General features: G+C 34.2%; 1 protein-coding gene across 1 annotated transcript in view; it reads right to left on the minus strand.

Annotated features, from left to right (window-relative positions):
* CNTN6 (contactin 6) overlaps positions 1-17009 on the minus strand; it is a 319063-nt gene that overhangs the window by 23297 nt on the left and 278757 nt on the right. The window contains 5 exon segments of the mRNA XM_043886787.1: positions 186-256; positions 3178-3327; positions 3451-3609; positions 4216-4333; positions 4694-4869. Coding sequence (XP_043742722.1) covers positions 186-256; positions 3178-3327; positions 3451-3609; positions 4216-4333; positions 4694-4869 — 674 coding nt within the window.

Consider the following 17009-nt stretch of genomic DNA (forward strand, 5'->3'; position numbering starts at 1 on the left):
TACTTGGGGGAAAAATACAAAAAACTTCCAATACCTCCTCTAAATTATGCATCATCAGGAGTCTCTCATACCATGTATTTTTATATACTCAATAGTGATCAAATAAATCTTCTTTGTTTTTCAATATTCTTCTTGGCCAGCTAAATCTTCTTCCCTCAAAATAACTGAGTTGGATAGGAAATTACCTCCCAAGTAATGATGAGTTCAGACCGACTTCCTCCTCCTCCATTGATGTTTGTTGGTGCCACGGCAGGGACTAAAAGCAACCAAGAGAAACATAGGATGGCAATTATTAAAGTATTTTTTCAAAGTGAAGAATTTTATTGTTGGATTTCACCTTAAAAAAATCTCACACAGGCACATTATGAGAGAGTTTTGCATTTTTAATGAACATAAATTATGTTTACACATATCCAAATTTCTAAGAGAGAGGACACAGTTGTGTTTGATATATGAGCACCCTGGCTTTAAAATCGAGTAACATCATGTGTTTGACATTATTATGCATCATCTACTAATTGGCAAAATGATGTTCCATTCAGATGGTAACAGCAACACTGCTGATTTAGTGCCTAATTATACAGTTGTGCTGTAAACAAGTTACTGAGGCAGTCTATTAATTAATTTTTTTCCAATAAACAAACTAAAATTATTTTCTTTTTGTTAGTCATCAGGATATTTTAATGTTTAAAAATGAATCCTTAAAATATATCAATTAAAATACTCTTGGTTTATAATTTCATATTTGAATCTCAAATTTCTCACTACAGAACAGGACCTTTCCTCTAATTTTTCACAATCAATGTAAGAAGATGTTCTCTGATCAAGGATGTGATTAAGAGAATTACCTGGGTTTAACTTCAGCACCCTAAGACTCAGTGGTAGAACATTCCAGAAACTGATCATGTTTACAAATTAGGAAAATATATGTCCTTCAACTAACTATATCTTTGTAAGGACTAGTATAATGAAACGTAAACATTTCAAGGTAAGTTGTAGAATTGATGACAACTGTGAGCATGAATCGGAGAAGGCAATGGCAGCCCACTCCAGTACTCTGGCCTGGAGAATCGCAGGGACAGTGGAGCCTGGTGGGCGCCGTCTATGGGGTCGCACAGAGTCCGACACGACTGAGCGACTTAGCAGCAGCAGCAGTGAGCATGAGTGGAGTAGTGTAGTGTGTACTCAGGACGAAGTTTTACTTTATACATGTTGAAGTGTTAAAAAGCACTTTTCCTGAAATAATAACAAATGTATGCTAAATCTGTGATAATGGATACTTTTTAAAGGTTGAATTATATGCAATTATTTTTATTCAATCATTTTAATTTAAAATATGCAATGTTTAATTGCTCATTTAAAATTTTTCTCCTACCATGGGTACCATTCAGATGAATCTAAACTACTTATTTTACTTATTCCCATTTCATACATATTTAACTCCACAAATGATATAAGGATATAATAATCTCCTTGTTTTTTTTAATAGTAACACCAAACATTACCTAACTTTCATAATCACATTAACTCTAACTTTGTCTATTTTGATCTTCAGAATTTATTCAAATGATTGCCCTGTACCCATACTCTATTTTCTAAGTCTTCCAATGCCTTTGGCCAAGTGCAGTGTGAATCAGAATAGATTCTATAGTTGCAAGGATTTTTAGTACATGATAGCTTTACAGTGACATACTTTAGGACAATCAAATAGTTCAGATGTATAAGAAAATTATTTTAAAGTATGCTTTGACTCTTTCAAAGTTTACAGTATTCTGGGTAATAGCAGTTCCTTCTTTTATTCAGTTTTCAAATGAACCATACTAATACTAAAACCATATTGAGAGGAATTATTTTGGATGATACCATCCCTCAAAAAAAAAAAAAATCACACTTCAGTATGATTTGGAGATTCAGGAAAATCATTATAAATACCAAGTTTCATTATGCTACTGAAATGAGAGTATCAGTGATTAACAGAAAGTGACATTAAAAACTTCATTGTAAACCTTTAGAGTCAGCATCAACACTGCCCAGAGCTACCATAATACAAATCAGCTTTAAACCATCTAAACTGAAGCTAGTATCCAGAGTCATGAGGCACATGTGTAGATTCATAAAAGGTTGTTCTGTGATAGGGCTTGGGAATTTCTATGTTTAGACATTTCACTATGTCAGGCCCTTTCTCATTTAGGTTATGGACTACTGTTATGGTGAATGCTGGAGCTTAAGTGTGGCTGTCTGGTTTCTAATACTGACTTAGTCCAAGATCATCAGCTGTATCCTGGCCTTCCTTTTCTTCTATTAAAGACTCACCTTTTAGCTCTAAATTTTCTAGAATGATTTAATTTATGATATCACTATCAAAATATATTATTTTCCAGGCCCAGTCTATAATAAAATGACTAACATTACCTTTAGTTTAAAAAATGATTTATTGACATCTGACAGTTGTGCACACTTTTTTTTGAAGTAGTTTGTGTGTGTTAAACCAAGCCAGCAGCAGCATGATCCTTCATAGGTGACTGGATAAGAATATGAACATTTTGGTTACATTCATTGAGATGATCAAATGTTACCTTGGATGTGAAAGTTTAAGTGGAACAAAAAGGATCCATTGAAAAGAGTTTAAGAAGGTATGATTTCTGAGGCAGGTTCTACTTGTATTCTGCTGTTCAGCGAACCACTTGATGCTCAGTTAGCACTTCTGTTAAATGAGTGTAACATTCACCTCATTTGCATGTGGAAAAATTTATGGTATCACTCATTGAAGCTGCAAAGCTAGGTCAGAGTTGAAAGATAGATAGAAATGTGTGGCTGACTGTACCAACAGGCTTAGTTAATTCTTGGCTACAATATTTAATGAAACAAGTGGTAACCTATTTACATTTACAAATCTACAGATTCTCTATTGGATTTTGGCTAGAAAATAGATAAGATAAGCAGACAACTTTTGAAAAATTCTAATTTTTGGTACGCCTTCTTAATCACCTTGTTTTGAATTCGCTTTTTGGGAGAAAATACACATTGCTCTGTGCACATAAAAATGGAAAATAAGAGCCGCTGGTTTACTGCTTCTGATTGTGGATCAAAAATGCTACATGACTTCTCACTTATTGTCTTTAGGAACTATATATCATAAACAATCTTCTTCATCTTTAGAAGACAGTGATACCTTACCTGATGCTTTCGTTCTTAACAATTCTGATGGCTTGCTTGGTTCTCCAATCCCAATGCTGTTCCCAGCAACTACACGAAATTCATATTCAACCCAAGGATTCAAACCAACCACTGTTGCATTGAATGTCTTACCATTGAGAATTTCTGGAACTGAAAAGAAGGTTATGCTTTAGGTAACTAAATTGGCACTAATTTAAAAAAAAATCAACTATTTAATTAAAACAAAACAAAATATCTGTTTTAGAAAGTCATCCAAAATCATGCATCACTTACCTGTAGAAACAGCCTGCCAACCCACAGAAAATGGCGTCCGAGCCTGAACACTAAATATTTGGATGGGGCTGTTATTATCGGAGCCTGCTCTCCAGCTTAGTTGACAAGTAGCACTGGAAATATGTTTCACTCTTACATCCTCTGGGGGCCCTGGGGGACCTTGAAAAATATGTTTTATGATGACTATATTAGAAATTATTAAATTTGTGGATTTGGGTCAAGGATATTTGATCTGTCATGCTTAGAAAATAAAATATTGAACATAATGTATTTTAGCACATTACTTGTGATAAAAAACCCTATTAATTCAGCTTACATGGTGAGAGATTGATTTAGAAATGCTTCCTTTGAAGATTAGAAAATGCCAGTCATGGGATGGTTGAATATCATCTGATAGAGAGCTAATCTCAAAAATTGAGAATCATTTTTACCCATTCCTGTCTAAAGCTAACTCAAATAAATGCAACTGATATGGAGAACTTCAAAAACAAGAGTGGTTTATTATGAATAGAAAGCATATCTAAGTTTTAGGGACCAATACTGCTAGCTAAGTCTGATCATTCCTTATAAAGAAACAAAACCTACTCAATTTAATGTTCATATCTATAGTCACACCCTGGGGTCTTGGAGTTTAGGAAAAAAAATTGTGCTGTTTATTTTACTGCTTTATCATAATGTGGTTACTCAAAGATCTACCATGCACATATTACTGTCTCTGATTGTGAATAAACAGTGCTCTCATCTGTTTTCACCATGTATGCTCACCTCTCACAATGATATCACCATCAGCAGAAAGACTTTCGAGAGTTGTTTTTACTGTGCATAGATATTTTCCTGAATGATTTAGCTGAATATTCCTTATCATCAAATCCCCAACAGATTCCTGTAGATAGAAAGGGAAAAAGAGATAAAAACATAATGACACTCAGCAGGTCTCATTTTTTTAAATTTTAAAGCTGGATAAATATGAAATATGAGGCCCTTCAGAAATTAGGAGATATACCATTATCATTATAGTTTTTCATACTTAATCCCTTTTATTACCCCCTTTATTATAACTGTATCTAGAACACAAGCATCCCTATGAAAGACATAAAACAAAATAAAACAAAAACACATGCAGCTTTGTAAACAGTGAGTGATTATCCATGCAAATAAATATGGGGAAAATAATTTGAACAGTGTTGATTCATGTAAAAGACTTGATTCACTTTATTAAGCACTTAAAAATTTCAGAACTTACTCCTCCAATCCTCTCAAAATGAGCCACTCCTTTTTTAAAGTCTATGACATCTCCATTGAAAGACCATACAAATGCAACCTCAATGGAGGGGTCATGGGACACCTGGCAGGGTAGGACTATACTCTCGCCAACTGTAACATCCATTTTGGAAGGTGGAACGGTAATAACAGTCCGCTCTGTTGAGAAAAAAATTATTGTTTTTAAAGCTTATAAAATGCTAGCATATGGCTATAAAATACATATTTTGAATGGTTGTGCTGTTGTTTGAAATATATAAGTACAACATGAAGCTCTACTATACTCAATAAGAAAAATTATGTTCCCACTTTTCAAATATTTCTACATTATCCAATATAGCCTATTGTAAGAAAATTCAAGACATATTCTCATTTACACTTAATATTAAAATAAGTAGAAACCTGGGACCTCAAAAGACGACATTCACTACCTAGAGAGTGCACCACACCATTTTTATTATTATTTTATTCTGAAATTCCAGGCAAAACCTTTTAACCCACCAAATGGTTACAACTGTAATTATTTGGTTAATTTCATGTACTAGAAACAAATTGTGTTCCCTAGTTCATAATTACAATAGTTCATACTATATTAAGATTTATAATCATAATTTTGCCAATGTGAATACTACATATTTATTCTATTTCTGACATAGTTGTGATAAAAAGAATTTTATTTTAGATAAAAGTGCAACATGAATAGGAAAGGGGTAACTTTTTTATTTTTCATCCAGATTTTTAAATTTAAGAGTTACACGTCTATCATAAAAAATTTGCTTCTAGAAATATGCATCACAATATCAATCCTTGCTCTACAAGTTCTATCATGTCATTGACCAGTTTCAAAGGGCGATTTGAAAGGACACAAACAGATTTCCAGTTGGACTCAGGAATCCTATATTTCTGTGGTTAAAATAGACTCATAGTGATATCATTTTTTACACATTTTATACCAAACTACATAGTTTTGATTTTAGCGCACTAAGAATTTACCAAGATGGCAACTCAATAACCATAAAGAAAAGAAAAAAAAAAAAAACTTGGACACACATTTGCATGTAGATATGCACTATTTTACCAAAGTAAAATATATTCTAAGGGATTAATATTTAAGAATTAGGAATTTTGGCAAATTATATTTTAAAAATATTGTACATGAAGTTTCAAAACAGTTTTAAAGCAAAGTGAAATTAGGACCCTGGAAAATCTCTTTCTCTAAAGATCACTCATAAGGTAAAATTTAACCTTGTAGGAGGTAGGCTAAAATCTTTCCTTTCCTTCTGGCTTCTCTGTATTTCTCAAGAAATCAAAGTAGCACTGAAGTTGAATGTGTATGTTCATACGATGAGTTTGTCACTGTATTTTATCAGTAGAATGTTTAAGTACTGTTCTAATATTTTAAAAGTTGTAAAAAAAATAAAAGTTGTGATTGTTATCTTAATAATAAAAAAAAGTAGGAAGAAATAATCATAGGCTTTAAGGTACATATAAATAAAAGAATCATGGAAAAATAAAAACACATATTATATTTCTGAATATGATGGAAGAAAATCTAAACCAATCTACATCAGATGCATCTTCCTATTTTTATATTTTAAAGATACTCTTTCCCTTATTATGCATGCACTTTTTATTCTAATTATTTTTGGGAAAACATTTCTAGAATGATTTTTAGGGCTAAATCCATTCTTAATCCCAAGCCTTCTTCACGGGTCTCCCAGGAAGAAAAGATAAACAATATCACGGTTTCAATAATACTTTTTAAAACTAGGGAATATTTTCCTTCTTATAATATCTTTAAAAAAATATTTCACTAACATCTTATTTACAATCATAAGAAGATGAGGTGGATCATTCAATGTGCTAGTAGAATAAAACTGCTCTGATTTAAAGTTTTAGATCATGCAATTAAAAATAATTTTCAAACATTAAAATGAAAGCCTCTCTTTCTAATTATGGCACTACAAAGTGACAAAATTAGACAAATCATTCCCTATATACATAACTCACCAGAAGTATAGTAATGATTACTAAAACTTCATGAATAAGAAATAATTTATTACAATGTTCACATGTTTTCACTAATTAATTCACTTATTAAGTAATATTTATTGAGCAACCACCAAATTCCAGCTGTCTGCTAAGTAAAGGAAATACAATGAAACATTAAAAAAAACTAAGATCATGGCATCTGTTCTCATCACTTCATGGCAAATAGATGGGGAAACAATGGAAACAGTGACAAACTCTATTTTCTTGGGCACCAAAATCACTGTGGATGGTGACCAAAGCCATGAAATTAAAGACACTTGCTCCTTGGAAGAGAAGTTATGGCAAACCTAGATAGCATAATAAAAAGCAGAGAAATAACTTTGCCAACAATGATCCATAGAGTCAAATACTTTTTTCCAGTAGTCATGTCTGTATGTGAGAGTTGGACCATAGAAAAGGCTGAGCACTGAAGAATTGCTGCTTTTGAGCTGTGATTTTGGAGAAGACTCTTGAGAGTCCCTTGGTCTGCAAGAAGATCAAACCAGTCAATCCTAAAGAAAATCAGCCCTGAATATTCACTGGAAGGACTGATGCTGAAGCTGAAACTCCAATACTTTGGCCACCTGATGTGAAGACATGACTCATTAGAAAAGACCCTGATGCTGGGAAAGATTGAAGGCAGGAAAAGGGGACGACAGAGGATAAGATGGTTGGATGGCATCACCAACTAAATGGACAGGAGTTTGAGCAACCTCCAGGAGATGGTGAAGGACAGGGAAGCCTGGTGTGCTGCAGCCCATGGGGTTGCAAAGAGCTGGACATGACTGAGTGACTGAACAACAATGAAAGGAGAAGGAATAAAAGCACCAAATAAAAATGATGCAATGCGCGCCTTCACAGAGGTTTATATCTAAAGCAACAAGCTGATATTAAACAAATCATACTCAGAAATGCATAGCTATAACTATGATGAAAAGTGAGAATGTTAGTTACTCAGAGTTGAGTCCAACTCCTGTGACCCTATGGACTATATATAGTCTACCAGGCTCCTCTCTCCATGGGTGGGATTCTCCAGGCAAGAATACTGGTGTGGGTAACCATTCCCTTTTCGAGGGGACTTTCCTAACCCAGGGATTGAACTGGGGTCTCTTGCATTGCACAGATTCTTTACTGTCTGAACCACCAGGAAAGCCCTGTAACTGTGATAAGTGCCATATATTAGAAGTAAATAATTCTATTAAAATAGTGAATGCTGAAGGATCATTTTATTAAGAGAGTTGTTTTAGTTGACAGTAAAAGGTAAATGGATTTCCAGGTAGTGCAGTGGGAAAAAATCTGCCTCCCAATGCAGGAGGCTCAAGGTTCAATCTTAGTGTGAGAAAGATCTCCTAAAGTAGGAAATGGCAACACACTGCAGTATTCTTGGGATAACAAAGGATTGGACATGACTGAGCACACACACAAAAAAGGCAAATAAGAGTTATCTAAGTAAACATAATTGATAGGAAGAAGTAACTTTATTCACTATGCAGGCAGGAGCATTTACACAAAATCTGTGTAAAGAAGAAATACAGCTTGTAAATACAAGGCAGTCATTTTGCTAGAAAGCAGTGTTGGAGAGTGAACAAGGAGTGAAATTGGAAATTACGAGACTCAAAATGTAAGCTTTAGATGTTCTTAGGGACAGCTACATAATATGTGGATTTTTTTTTTTTTTGGAAAAATAGGGTAAAAGCACTCTGCTAAATATGGAGAACCTTGCTTTAAAAATAATATATGTATTACCTATAAAATGTAACAGAGTAACAGTGATACATGAGCAACAACATAAGCATACAAATTGCAAAAAATATATTTTGGTTCAATTTTATATAATTCATTAGATAATAATACTTTATTAATAAAGTTAAATCCTGATTGATCATGAGAGTTTTCTCACTTGTCTGTAAGTCTATTTATTAGGTCATCAGAATTCACATTTTTAGTAATTTTATTTTCAAGTGATTGACATCAGTTACTCATGGCAAATATAAAATAACAAATGCTTTCTGAAATTTTTCTTTTAAAATTTGCAGTCATGTTTCTCTTGATGCACTTGTTATAGAACTCTTGAGAGTATTTTATAGGTGTGACAATATTGGAATAAACTTACAATGAATTATTTTTAAATGTTGAATCTTAGAATGTCTAAAGATAATGATTGTCAAGGAAATCTAAAAAGATTTAACTCTTCATACAAATTCATTCTGCTTAAGTCTGGATTTAATTTTAGATGTTAATCTAATCAGTGAAACTTATATTCTTTGGACACATCCTGTAACTTGTGAAGATTTCACAAGAAACTGAAAGTGGCTTAGTGGTTTTTGTAGAATCCAAAATGTTTAGGCATTCATTCTACTGCTGTATTTTCAGTTATGAAGAAACACTCATTAATAATTGGCTTACCTGAAGCTTCGTATAAAAGTAGCATTTTTCCCATTGGGTAAATTAATATTTAAATCTGAATATCTATTTCTAAGCCTCTGGATATTAGTTTTCTAGTGTTGCACACATTTTCAAAATCATGTATGCTAATCGTTGAAAAATTCATGTATCTCTGATATGCTTCATTGCATTGTCCATATGTAGGCTTTTGTTTCGTAATACTTTACTGACAGTATTTACTGGCTTGGCCCTGATGGATCCTGTCCCGGTGCTCGGGCTGAAGAGTTAATATTTGCACAAATGACATTTGACATCCTCTGAGGACAGGTGGGTAGCTGACCTCTCACCATGGATCTTGACATTGACTACTTTCTCATTCTCTTCCTCCCCTGAAGCCCTTGCTGTCATCCTCTGATGTTTCTACAGCTGCTGCCATTATCACCTTTATCACTGATGCGCCACCCTCCTCTGGGCCTCAGCTCTCAGGACTCACTCCCATGAGGCACACGGGTGTACATGATACCACCTGTTGTGCATGAACGTTGCCTGCATGGTGCACAGACCTGAGACTGTTTGTGCACAAGCAGCTGCTGCTGAGCCAGAAAAACTTGTTTGTGCTTCTGCCCAGCATATCTCCTCTGCTTATGTGCATGCTCCACTGTCCCTGTAGATTTTTCACTTACAAAGTGCAAATTCAGAAACAAAGTGATCAAGGATTTCAAGATAGCTACAGTAGAGCATTAGATCAAACATGAGGCAAGACTCAGCACGAGATCCTGTGTGACTGGGCTGCACAATGCTGAAGTCAGCCCTGGACGCCCTGTTAAAAAATTGCTGATAAAATGAGAAGCCTTGGAAGTACGAAGCAGAGGGAATAAATGGCATAGAGACATACCAGTTTTTGTAGGGTGAAAAAAAATGAATTATATTTAAAAGAAGAAGCTTCTATGTAGGCAGACTTGTTATCCAAAACAGGGAATGCATGATTATCTGAGTACAGTTTCCTTGTGAGTACCCTCCTGTGGGTGTGAGGGGGAGCAAGGACAAGAACTTTGTAACTACTGTATTCTGTCCTCACACCACATGTGGACCTGCCCTAATCCTGTGTAGGTGGCTCTCCAACACCCACAAGGCTGCTAATGCTATCTAAAGAGCTCCCTTCTGCAACTGCCACAGTTCTATCTCAACTAGAAGTGAATATCCCACAGAGACAAAGTCACACTTGCAGAGAATGGAAGAATGGTTCTTGAGCAGAAGAAACATACACAATTTTCATGCTATTTTAGGGAAAGAACAAGGAGTAGCTTTAGTTCATTAACAAGTTCAGACTCCTTTGCATACATTTTAGCTTCTTAAGAAACTAACATTGGAGAAAAAAAAATTTAAAGCTATTCAAAGCACTCTGGTGGAGTGGAGGGATTTACATACACACTTCTAGTATACTCTTTTCTTGGGAACGCATACATTCTGGTTGAGTAGGTGCAGTAAGCTGAAGTTCATTATTAACACTGAAATACTTCTTGGTATTTGTAGAAAAGTGAGATAATTAGGGCCTGAATTATAATGAATTAAAAAAGAAGGATGTCGACTGTGCTAGACTCTATCATTTGTAAAACTTTGAAATTCTTTAAGGCACTTTCTCTGAAACAAAATAGGGGGATAGTTATTCCTTTTCATTTCACATAATTATATTTTTCTTGCCTATTCCTTAAGTATTTATAGAAATTCTTCAGTAGTAGTTTAAAAATTTAGCATGAATTTCCTGGAGACTGTGTTCAAAATGTAAATTTCTCTGCTTCCACAAGAATTACTGATTCAGCAGGGTTGCAGGGAGAATCTAGAAATTGATTTTTAACAGGTTGCTTCTTCAGTTGATTTTGATGTGGTCAGTCCAGGTCCATGCTTTGAGAAATATTGCCTTAAGTTTTGAAAATTGAACCTGAATTTTCTATTTTAGGACAGTCCAAGCTATGTAAACTATATTGTCATAAAGCCACCAATGCTTGGGTTTCAGGAAAAAAAGTCATATCCAGTAAAATGTTACTGATTAGTGATGCTTCAAAAATAAACCAAGATGAACTTCTCAGGCTATTCAACTATAATTAATTCTGTATACTTTGTTTGCTTTTAGAGTTTCGTAGTACATTTTAGCATATTAAAAGCTCTGAATATTCCTGCATTAAAAAGTCTTTTAAAAATTTATTTAATTCTAGATTTCCTGCATTTACTAGATATGGAACATTTTTAATTCATGCACACCTCTTAATATATCTTGAGATATAAAGAATTCTAAGAAATAAAATTTGGAAATATGAGAAACTCTTTCATGGTTAAAGAGAGTTAAACTACACACACACATACATGTGTACATGTATACGTATGTGTATTTAGCTTGCATAATGCATATATAAATATATATTTATGAGAAAATCATGTAAATTTTAACTCTTAAAAATTTTGGAGTAATTTTTAGTATTTAAGATGAGAAAATTGGTTTATTGTTATGTTAAAAAGATCCTCTTATCATTTAAAATACATTCTGCAATATTTATAAATGGAATTATAATGTTTATGATTTGCCTTGAGATATTTGGGTGGATTTGGGGAAAGTAGGTGAGGGTATAGTTGAAACAAAGTCAGATATGAGTTGCTAATGATCAGCCCTGATTGATGAGTACATGGTGTTCCTTATACTACCTTCTTTACTTTTTTGCATGTTTCTAATTTTCAGTAACAATAAAAGAAAGAAAGAAAGAAAGAAAATGATGGGGATAATGAATATTTACATACTGAATAGGGAGGCACCTTTTCCATTCAGCTTTTAGAGTAATGACCACTTTTTGAAGGTTATTTTAAGTATGAATGGCATGAGTTAATGAATTCATAAAATAACAGAATTTTAATATTTACCCTTTTCAATCTATTTCAGTGAGATTTGTATCATATGAAAGCAGCTTGATATAACAATCCTACCCCTAAGAAGTATAAAAAAAAGACTTAATGAAATCCATAATGCTTTTGATGAGCTTTACTTAAATTCAAATTGTCAAAAAGACAATGATGTTTCCAGAACACATCTTTAGTTAAGAGAACCTCAGGTGATGATGTGAAAACTATCATCAAAATATCTCAGAATTGTTTAGCATTATTTGTTTAAATATAAGTGTGGCTTGTTCCTAAATGAATGGCAAACATACTATTACATATCAAGATCCTCTGGTATAATTTTACAAGCCAGGGATGGCAATCCATCATGTATTGATCTTGCCTGAGCATCTAGGAAATATTACTTTGGGTCACTATTTGTTTCTTTTGTAGTTTTAACTCAGTGAAAATCTCCATTTGTGAGCAATAGTCTTTCAGTGACGTTGTTCAGAATGATAATGGCTCAGGTGGTTCTGAAATTATCAATTTCTCTCAAAACACTGACATATCTTAAGAAAATCACCAAATCTTTCTCCCTCTGTAAACATGTGATTCTGCCTTTACTTGTCTATGACATTATTGAAAATGTTGCTAAGATACCAAAATAAAGGAAACTAGCATATAAATAGCACTTAAAACAGGTGATGAAATTCTCTGGTATTTTCTCTTATTAGTTAACTTGTGAAGACTAGAAATTAAAACTTTAAATTTGGATCCTCAGAATCTCAGTTAGTCTCATATGAACATATTAACTCTTCCTATTGCTTTTAATTTCTTCTTCTATTTATGTTCTTTTCTGAAGATTTTAGTGATGAATTTTCTGAGGTTTTGTTTGTGTGAAAGCATCTCTGTTTGTCTTCATTAAAGAGGATATCTTTTCTTGGAATAGAATTTTATTGTATCATTTAAAAGACAGTTAAAAAGGTGTTTCTACTATCTTCTTGAGTCTTTTAATTCTCTTGTTATGTTAACTGTAAATGTCTTTGCTATTTTTTTTTAACTGGAGTGATTTTTCCTCGCCTTTGGTTTCACTACTATGTGCTTATTTAGCTTTCCCTTTGTGTTTATCCTCGTAAGGCTCATATGATTTCCTGAATAGATGACTGCTGTCATTTAAAGTTTTTTTTTAATTTCTGGCAAATATCTCTTCAAATTCTCCATTCCTCATTTTATTTCTCTCCTCTCTGCTCCTTTTGGAACCAAGATTTCACATATGTTAGAACTATTCACCGTAAACAGTATCTTTCTTATGTTCTTTTTTGTCTTTCCTATTGCATTTTTTTTCCATTCTGGATATTTTCGATTCATATATCCTCCTCTTTACTAATCTTCTTTGCAATATGTATTGGCTGTTAAATCAATCTGGTTTGTTCTTAATTTTAGCCTTTGTACTTTTCACTTCTATAACTTCCAATTAATTTTGAATACATACCATTTCTTTTCTGAAATTCTCCATCTGGTTCTCTTTTTGAAAAACATACTCATCACAACTGGGGCTTCCCTGGTGGCTCAGCAATAAAGAATCTGTCTGCCAATGCAGGAGACACAGGTTTGGTCCCTGGGTGTGGAAGATCCCCTTTGAGAAGGAAATGGCAACCCACTCCAGTGTTCTTACATGGGAAGTCCCATGGACAGAGGAGCCTGGTGGGCTAGAGTCCATGGGTCACAAAGTGTTGGACAAGATTTAATGACTAAAATGAAAGATAATCCACAATTATTTTAAAATCCTTGTGTAACAACTTCTACCTTTCTATCAGTTGTGATGTCTTGTTATTTTCTGATATTTCTCTGGGTTTTGGTCATTTGGTCCTGGCTCCAGCTATTGATAATAACATTTTATGCAATATCAGGCACTGTGGCTCAAAATGTAAATACTTTCATTTTGTTACATTTTCCCAAGAAGACTTAGATTTTAAGCAGGCATTTGGAAAAAGAGCAGAATCTAGTCAGGAATTGATCAAATTGAGTCTGCAGTCAGTGACTTTAAGTCCTGGACAATTTTGTTCTGTTTTTATTACCAGGGCATGGTCCCTTAGGTATCTTGATTTAAGACTGAATTGCTTAGCTGACCTCCTTCTGTTTGGTTGATTCTGAGCTCAGCTTTTTATCCTTCTGGCACTGTGAGACTACCAAAATTTCTGTTTGAGATTTTTATTTAAAAAAATATTTTTTACAATATTTGTGATTGATATTGGTGTGACAAAGCTACTTCAACTAGTCAGGACAGAAGTTTATCCATGTTATTAATGTTTTATATTAGATTATGTGTAGTGTTGGGAATATTTAGGCCATTTAACAGCTTGAGCAGTATGATGATTCATGTCTTTTGGAGAAAGAAGTGAGTGCTCCTTAGGACAGACGTAGAAACTGTTAATGAGTATAAAACTATACTAATTGTTTATTCAACATTTAATTCAAAACCATTAAATTAGTACAGAACCCATACAGTGTTCCAGGTGTACATCAGAATGGGATTGAGCAAATAAAACAACACTGAACTGAAGAGCCTTTAGAAGTGTGAAGTTGCTCAGTCATGTCTGACTCTTTGTGATCCCATGGACTGTAACCTACCACGCTCCTCCGTCCATGAGATTTTCCAAGCAAGAGTACTGGAGTGTGTTGCCATTTCTTTCGCCAGAGGATCTTCCTGACTCAGGGATTGAACACGGGTCTCTCACATTGTAAGCAGACGCTTTGTCATCTAAGCCACCAGGGATGTCCTAGGATCTCCATAAAAGAAGCAAAAATCTCATCTACAATTTAATAGGAATATTCAAGCTTCTAGAAGGGAGACAAAGATGGAATAGAGACTCATGTTTTTGAGACTATGGTGAGTCCCTTAACTTCAATATTGTCATCATTTTGGCCTAGATAATTTTTTGTTGCATGTATGTGTCAGTGGATTCAGAGGGAAGTGGGGAGGCTGTTTCGTACATTATAGAATATCTAGCAGCATCTTTGGCCTCTATGTACTAGATGTTAGTAGATCCTTCAGTTGTGACTATGAGAAGTGTCTCTTCACACTGTCCTGTGTCCTCAGGAGGCAAAATGAACTAAGTTGGTTGTCTCTGTTCTATAGACATACTTTGGGAAAGTGACAATAATAGTTTAACTAATATTTGATCATTGAGGTGGTGGAAAGTGGTTCAATTCTTTGCATATCTTGACTGTTGAGGCCATTTTTGGAAAATGAGTTAGAATGACTACAAGAATTTGGCTTGAGCAACTGTCATTATAAGTTGTCATTCACAAAGTGGTGGAGGAGCAAGTTTGGGAAGTGAGAATTAGGAGGTCAGTGTTAGGATGTAGCAAATTGATAAGTGAATATGATTAATTGCTCATTGGATTTTGGAATTAAGAAAAATGCTTAAATTGGGTTATCATTTTTGGAATTAGCTTATAGATGTTATTTTAGACAATGAGAGTAGATGAGCTACCAAGTGAATGGTAGTAGTTATGGCAGAGAATAAATTCAAGGATGGTTCCCTAGCATATTCCAAATTAAGAAAATTGATAAGATTACGAAGAACTAGCAAAGGAAATTGAAAATGAGTGACTCAAGATGTTAAAGGAAAATCTGACAAATACTGTGTCTTGGCAACGAAGTGGGAAATGTATATCAAGAAGAATGTGATCAGTAGTCTGATAGAATAAGAAAGATGAAGACTGAGAACTGACCACTGGACTAAACACTGTGGAGGCTACTAGTCACCATGTTAAGAGCAATTTTGATGCCTGGTTGCATGGATTCAAAACAGAATGGACAAGAAGGATTGAAAAACGCACGCTCATACAGACAAATTTTTAAAAGAGCTTTAGTATAAAGGGGAAGAGTCCAATATAGCAGTAGCCATAGGGTGAATCATGGTCATAAAATGACTATTTTTTAAATTATGTGAGTATAGTGGTGGGAATGACACCTCAGAGGGGATAATAGAGATGAAAAAGACAAAGTGAGGGAGAGGGACAAAAAAGGGGTGGGAGAGAGAAAAAGAGGGAGAGAGAGGGAGGGAGGTTTGAAATAAAGAGGCTGAAAGAGACAGAAAGGGAGAAAGAGAGAGAGAGAGAATATCCCTGAATGTGAGAAGGAATTAATCTACTGTACAAGTGGAAGAGGTGAGTTCATGACCCATATCTCCCAAATTGTGCTTTCCAGTTTACTTGATAAATTTTGTTTAAGCAAAACATAGCTAAAACTTGACTTTTTCTAAATATTAGATGAGAAAAATAGTATCACAGTAAAAATATGATGTACAATATACTGGTAATGATAATTGAGTATATAGTATTTATTTCAAGTTCCTCATAAACATCTAATAAATGATGCCAAAGAAATTTATTTTCTAAGATATAAATCCACCAAAACAGAGATCAAGAGTGGAGACAAAATTTGAGAAACTGTAATGAATTTGAATGATTTCTAATTGACTTACTATAAAGGTCAGTCACAGGTTGGCAGTGGGAAGACAGAGGAGAAAACTTATTTAGCATGTCTTTATGTATTAATTCATTTTGGAATTTATGAATAGGATGTTATTTGGTTTCTAGAGTATTTTCCCATCTAAGAAGAAGACCAGCAAATTACTTTGCTGAGAGAATATAAAACAGAGGGTCTTTGAGCTGCCTATCACCAAGCACAGTTGAGGGTCAGGGAAATCCTACTGAAAATAAGGGAATTAAGGAAATATGTACACAGTGAGTGCTGAGATTTGTGTGTTGTAACCCAATTCAGTTCTGAGAGTGCTGTCTGCTTGGCCTTTGCTCTCCAGACAGGAAACCTGGGAGGGAAGTGAGGGACAGTTGTCCTAGGAATCTGATGAGCCTAAAGAAAAAATACTCCAGTATTTTTCTTAGGGTTCTCCAAAGAAATATCCTGACCAGATCATCTAAATATGAAGTTAAATCATTCAAAATTCCCACTCTTGATTAGAGCTTTCTGTAAGATTTTTAGTGATCCA

Source organism: Cervus elaphus, chromosome 24 (genome assembly GCF_910594005.1).
Source record: "Cervus elaphus chromosome 24, mCerEla1.1, whole genome shotgun sequence".
Classification (NCBI taxonomy): domain Eukaryota; kingdom Metazoa; phylum Chordata; class Mammalia; order Artiodactyla; family Cervidae; genus Cervus; species Cervus elaphus.